General features: G+C 43.4%; 1 protein-coding gene across 2 annotated transcripts in view; it reads left to right on the top strand.

Moving 5' to 3' along the window:
• The first annotated feature begins 394 nt into the window (after positions 1 to 394).
• LOC102304999 (MAM domain-containing glycosylphosphatidylinositol anchor protein 1) overlaps positions 395 to 6,000 on the top strand; it is a 201,407-nt gene continuing 195,801 nt past the window's right edge. The window contains exons 1-2 of one of the 2 annotated variants that reach the window (XM_005934576.3): positions 395 to 1,352; positions 2,501 to 2,590. In XM_005934576.3, coding sequence (XP_005934638.1) covers positions 2,524 to 2,590 — 67 coding nt within the window. In that variant the 5' untranslated portion in view covers positions 395 to 1,352; positions 2,501 to 2,523. The remainder of the gene's footprint in view (positions 1,353 to 2,500; positions 2,591 to 6,000) is intronic. The other variant, XM_014337546.2, reaches the window with a different exon arrangement.

The raw sequence follows: 6,000 nt of genomic DNA, 5'->3' as shown, positions 1-6,000 counted from the left end.
CATTGTTCGTGGGAAGGCCAGAAATTCCCTTCAAGAGCCCTTAACACGTGTTGTTTTCGGACCCCACGCACACACACAGACACGGGCACAAGCACAACTGACGCTCATGCCACACGTGCACGTAAGTTCAAACAGTGGCGATGAGCTGAAACGCCCTCCAGTGGCTTCACTGAGAACCCACAAGACCGAGAGAGAGAGAGAGAGAGAGAGAGAGAGAGAGGATAAATAGAGGAATGGGCACTGTAAATCTGTGTGTGAGAGAGACACCATGTGCGTGCTTAGGGAGTTGGGGGGGGGGGGCGGGGATAACAATGGGTCTGTTTATGCTGTCATAAATAATTGGTCCATGCAGAGGGATGGCTGTTTTCGGGGTTCCTCCATTATGCTAAAAGAAAAAATAACTTTCTGGGCGCCCTTCAGCTGTAATTGGCATCGACGATTGCGTGTACCAGCAGTGGACGAACTCCAGGAAAGAGTCGACAAGAGAAAAACAGGAAAACACGCGCGTTCCCCTGCTGTTAAAAACACCCTGTTGCTACCAAAGGGTTGAAAACCTATTCCAAAGCGAGTGAGAGACTGGGAGTGGGAGAGGGGAGCAGTGGCGTTCTTTTGACAACCTGTTCAGTGTGGAAGCTGTGAGGCTTGAGAGCATCTATGTGTAAGCCTCTGTCCTCCCTCCCCTTCTTCTCTCCATCCCTCTCTCTCTCCCTTTCTCTCTCACACACAGACAGGGGCGGTCGTTCTCAGTCTGCGCACATATTCCACTTGGCCAGCATCACTTGGAGTCCACAGACACAGCGCTGATTGAACTAGCGGAGGGAAGCTCATTTTCAGAGCGCATGATTGCGTTAGAGGGGCTTCATAGACTTTCATCGGCCAGAAGCAAAGAGGGAGAGACAGTAAAGGCGTTTCAACCACGCCTTTTAGAGTAAATAATCCACAAAAAGGCAGTCCGAGTGTATAGGATTTCCCCCAAGTAGCCTTGCCTGAGTTTTTCAAAGGAACAGAGGTTTTATTTTCATTTTTGAGAAGAGGGACTCTGAGGAACCGAGCTGTGCGATGTTCTGTCGACTACTTCTCCGTGCGTAAAATAAAAGTTTAACACCCCGAAGAGATTCTTTCAGAGATCTGGGAGCTCGAAAAAGTCCACATTTCCACTCTGGGAATTTTAGCTAAAGCTCTTACTGGACGCGCAGTGGTGGAGGATATAAAACTTTTCTGCTGTTTCTGTGGTGAAACACTAAGCGAGGTTGGTCTAACGGAGAGCGAAGGAATCCTCGTTACTGAGCCGTGAGAAGGGCGCGTAGTACTGGGTAGCGGACTGACCCAAAGGACGGCACCTCGGAGACAAGGTAGAGATGGCACACTGTCCCCAACGCTGAACTGGCAATACTTGAACAAAATATATGTCAGATTGGCATCATTTATCTATTCCCTTCACATTATGTCTGTCTCATTTTTAAAGAATGTTTTATAGACTGTTTGTGAGCGCTTAATTGACGCTGGAAGTATTTTCAAATGTACCCAACATTATCAAAGTTGATCATTAGTTACACGCGCTCAGATTTTGGGATTGCTAAATTATTTGCAATATAGGCAATGCGTGCCCGTCAAAGCATTAATGCCAGGGATTCACTTGCTTATATCGCAGAAAGAAACTTTGATTACAGCGCGCTTCATAATGCGAACGGTGAATGCAGCCCTCTCACAAACGTGCGTTCTAGACGTCGGAGGAAACCCCAGTGTTCGGGCAAAAGAGTCAGCTAAGAGGGTCCATTATTCCCTCACTCAGCTGGATTTCATTCCTTGTCTTCAGGTGTCCTACAGGTTTCGAACCACCAGTGTGCAACAAGAAAACAGCTTTCCATTAATACATACACATGCATGATAAAAATGAATCGGAATAAATCAGAATAAATCAGAATAAATTACGTAACACGTGCATATTTCTGCTATCACCGTCGACCTGACAGAGTAGGAACAACTGTACTGATCTGAAGGAATATGTGCGGGTCTCGGGGTCTAAAGTAGTCTCCGCGACCCCACTTGTTGTTGCAAATCCTCCATGAATACTGCAGTGTAAACCTTATTGTGCTCCCGACTACACCTGCCCGCCGCTGTGCCTCAGTGAGGGGTGGACAGAGGAAGTTTAGTCACGCTAAACAGCAGACATCTACAATCCTGTCAATCTCCAATTCTTCATCACACTGGACTGCTTGTAAGCTTTCTATAATCCACGATTGATTGAATTACCTGCCCTTTAAGTTGAATGAAGCGAGGTTCGCTGCGCGGTGGGAACTAAATTGCTCTGTAATATTATTTTCACGGCTTATGGGGTTGCAGGGGACATAGTTGAACACTAAAACAAAGCAATTTAAAGTATCTTTCCCCTCCTTTTTGATTACAATCACTCAGTTGTCGTTTCTTCCATCCTCCATAGTTACGTTTGCAGGCTGTTCCATTCCGTGCCTCTGTTTTCACCCTTGTCTTTTTCTCTCAGGTTATGACGGACCTGAGCTGAACATGGGGCTTTTTTGGATATTGTTATTGTCTCGTGTTTATGCTCTTGCCTGGGGCCAAGGAGTTTACGGTAAGGGCATTATATTTACTTATGTATTCCTGTTATTACATCAATACATGCTTTATTATGCTGACTGAGTGAGCTTGCTAGCAACGAGCGTAATTGAAGGCTTGTCATGAGCTCCAAATTGCTCTTGTTTCAGCAAGGCCTTGCAATAACTGGTCTTAACACTCCTGAGAAAAGCCTGAGGGAGATGGACAACAAATTATCTTAAAAGGGAGAGTTCACTTCTTGGAAGTCAAAAGAGGAAAGCTGGGAAAACATCCAACCCTGTAGTGGAAGGGAAACCCAGCTACTGTAAATCCAATTTAATTCCATTTTTAGGCTGAAAAAAAAATCGTCATGGTCAAACGCATGTGTTATACAAAGTCTAAATTAGGTTGGTGATTTATTACACAAAGTGAGATTAAAGTTGTCCAAGGCTTATGATTAAAAATGAAAAAAGGGCAAAGTTTGGCTTGAATTAAGTTAACACTTTGTCCCATACATACTGAATCAGCTCCACACAGAGGCACCCGCACTCTGAACGACAGCGAGAAAGACGAGAGAGCAGCACAGGCAGAGTTAGAGCGCTCTGATATACGGTCCGTCTTTGTCAGGCAGGTTAAACAGGACAATCGCTCTTTGCTTTTTAGGATAAAGCTGAGATTTGTCACCTCTTGCGACTGCAGTTTACTGTATTACAGAAGCTCAGTTGCTTCAGCGACAGGCGCCTGGCCAGTTATGCATCCTCCTGTCCCTTCGGGCAAGAAAAACACACAAACCGATCTGTCAGCTTTGATACTTTGATTTTGACATTTGAAGGCATGTGGCAGCCATTGAAAACAGGGTCTGTTTAGTCATTGTAGCACAGAGTGCTGTTGTCATAAGCAATCCTGCAGCCTGCCTTCACACTGAGAAATGCTGACAATCTGTCATTTGCTGAAGCATATAGGCCTGTATAAAAGTCCTTCCTAATCAGACTCGTACTGCTCCAATACTTCGCACTGCGGCTGTCATGTCAGCATCTGTGTAAACTATATCCAAATTACACGGACAATTCTCAGATTTATTGTATCCACTGTAACGTTTCAACTGGAACCACTAGTTGAGAGACTGCATTGACTTTAAAATAAAATACTTGAGATTTTTGCTTTCAAAATTTGTATTTTGTCAGCCCTCAGCTCTTGCAAGAGCCTATAAATGTACAATAATGGCGATGGATTGAAATCACCAGAAGTGTGCAGAAGTTTGTTTTTTTTTTCTCTGATTTTCTCTCATCTGTGCACTTATTAGTTCCATTCCAAACAGTTTTCCGAGTTCATGTTTTAAACGCAGGTGTACGCCTTACCTTGGGATTGTTATTAGCATGCTATTATGTTCTAAAAGATCAAATTTGTGGATGTTGCAGATGTTTTTCTAACAAAATGGTTCAAAAAGATACTCAGAACTTGAGGTGTGCTTTCATTGCTGGCTGCCATTTTTTTTAAAAAATTGAACATTTGTCTCCCTGTGAAGGTACTTCTGTTCTACTTACACGGTCCCGTTAAAGGCTCACATCTCAAAATCACCCTTGTGCATTCTTGTTCTCATCTATTTTGTTTCATAGCTGTGTAAAACAGTCTTGCGTTCTCTTCAGGGTGATGTACTGGGTCTGATGAAACATCTGAGCCTCATGGGCTCTGTCACAAATATGCAGTGGGTCGAAGCAGATATGCAGTCACTGGCAGGCGTGGAGGCTCCAGCGCTGTTTAGTTTGGTTGTTTTTTTTATCAGAGTCTTCCTTCCCAGTTTTATAGAATATGTGTTTTTGTGCAAGAGTAGCCTTTTAGGCACCGCTGCGGGAAGAAAAGGCCCACAGCTTTCTTGGGAATTGTACTGGCCACTATTCAGACGCCCAGCAATCCCGGTGGATTGTGTGTTGGTGTTGCTTAGCTGAGCGTATCTGTGCAACAACTGTTTCATGTAGGAAAATAACCGTCGCTAAAAAGAGTCATTCAGAAAACGCAAATGGTTTCACAATTTACACAATTGCAGTAAATAGCACAAGTAGGGGTGATCAGGAAGAGTGCCAACGAGTTTGGCATGCTGTATATGCAGATATGCATAAAATGGTTTCTGTCACTTTGGAATTGTTTAGCACTTGCTCTAGCAGACAGATGCGACTCACCGTCCGTCGGGAGCCAAACGGTGAAAGCGTGCCTGATTGATGTCAGTGCTTTGGATGGCTGTGAGGTTCATTTACTGTAGCCTTCTCTGGGGTGTTTTTGGATGTGTGCGTTTTTATCAGCTCACGCTTGTGAATCTGTGTATGCAGGTGTTTGTGCTCGTGTATGCGAGTGTGTGAAGAGTGTGATCCTGTGAACTTCTGGGTGTGTTGGTGTGCGCAAGTGTGAGAGGGATATGCTTGTGCAGAAGACACACTCAATCCCACTGCAACAGTTTGCTGGCTCAGCAGGGACTTTAGGATCAGTCACTGTTTTTCTTGCAGCAGTGTAGTATTGATTGGACTTCTGTGAGGTCTGTCAAAAAGCTTGTAACACCTGTCCGTCAAATTGGAATTGGACAGACAAGTACACCAATAAAATGTGATTGTGTATTTAATAGCAAAAAGAAAAAGCCTCACACCATATGTTTTGTCACAGCTAAGCAAGCTTTGTTATGCAAGTTTAATCAGATCATTTATAGTACGTCTTTTTTTTAATTTATCAAACATTCTCCTTCTCTCCTCTGTTTTCTCTTGGGGGATAAGCCTTTTATATGCATTTCCTCACAAACATTCCTGCATATATACATAGTGATTCTGAAGTTTCATTTAATCTGGATATACTGTAATCCAAGGGCATTACAAGCATGATGTGGCATTCACATGCGGCAAGTCTTAACGCACTTAAGGATTAAACTTCGAGGCAGTTTGGCAGGATGTGACTTCTAAACTGAAGAGTCAACACAGACAGAGTGTACCAGGAAAAGTGTCTCTTCATGTTGTGGTACTGCATGACATCACACTGTGTGAAATAACAGAGTTCACAGAGACACCAAATTATTGATTGCTCGACAAAGTCACACAAAGCCATTAGCTGGTGGTGTAGATGGAATCCAGACTGCATTAGGCTGCAATGTGATGCTTCATTATGTGCTTGTTAACAGGAAATTTAATGAACTTAAATCAGTGATTTTGCTTAACAGTGCTTTTGTTTTTTTTAGATTTGAGCAAGACTCGTACAGTAGCTGGGGAAATTAGGCCTCGCCACTGGCCACAGAACAAAGCACTACAGGAAATGCAGAAACTAAGTTAATATGCTTAAAGTGTACACAGATGTAACAAAACTTTGAAGATGTTGCCTAAGGTTGAATGAAAAGCTTGCTGCATTTCCCATTTTTATTTGCTGTCTCTCTTTATATGTTTTAATCTGGAACTTTATTCACTGCAGTCTATG

The sequence above is a fragment of the Haplochromis burtoni genome, unplaced genomic scaffold, assembly GCF_018398535.1.
Source record: "Haplochromis burtoni strain Fernald_Lab_line unplaced genomic scaffold, NCSU_Asbu1 Contig_187, whole genome shotgun sequence".
Classification (NCBI taxonomy): Eukaryota; Metazoa; Chordata; class Actinopteri; order Cichliformes; family Cichlidae; genus Haplochromis; species Haplochromis burtoni.
The sequence above is the reverse complement of the archived record's forward strand: the minus strand, read 5'-3'. Positions and strand labels throughout refer to the sequence as shown.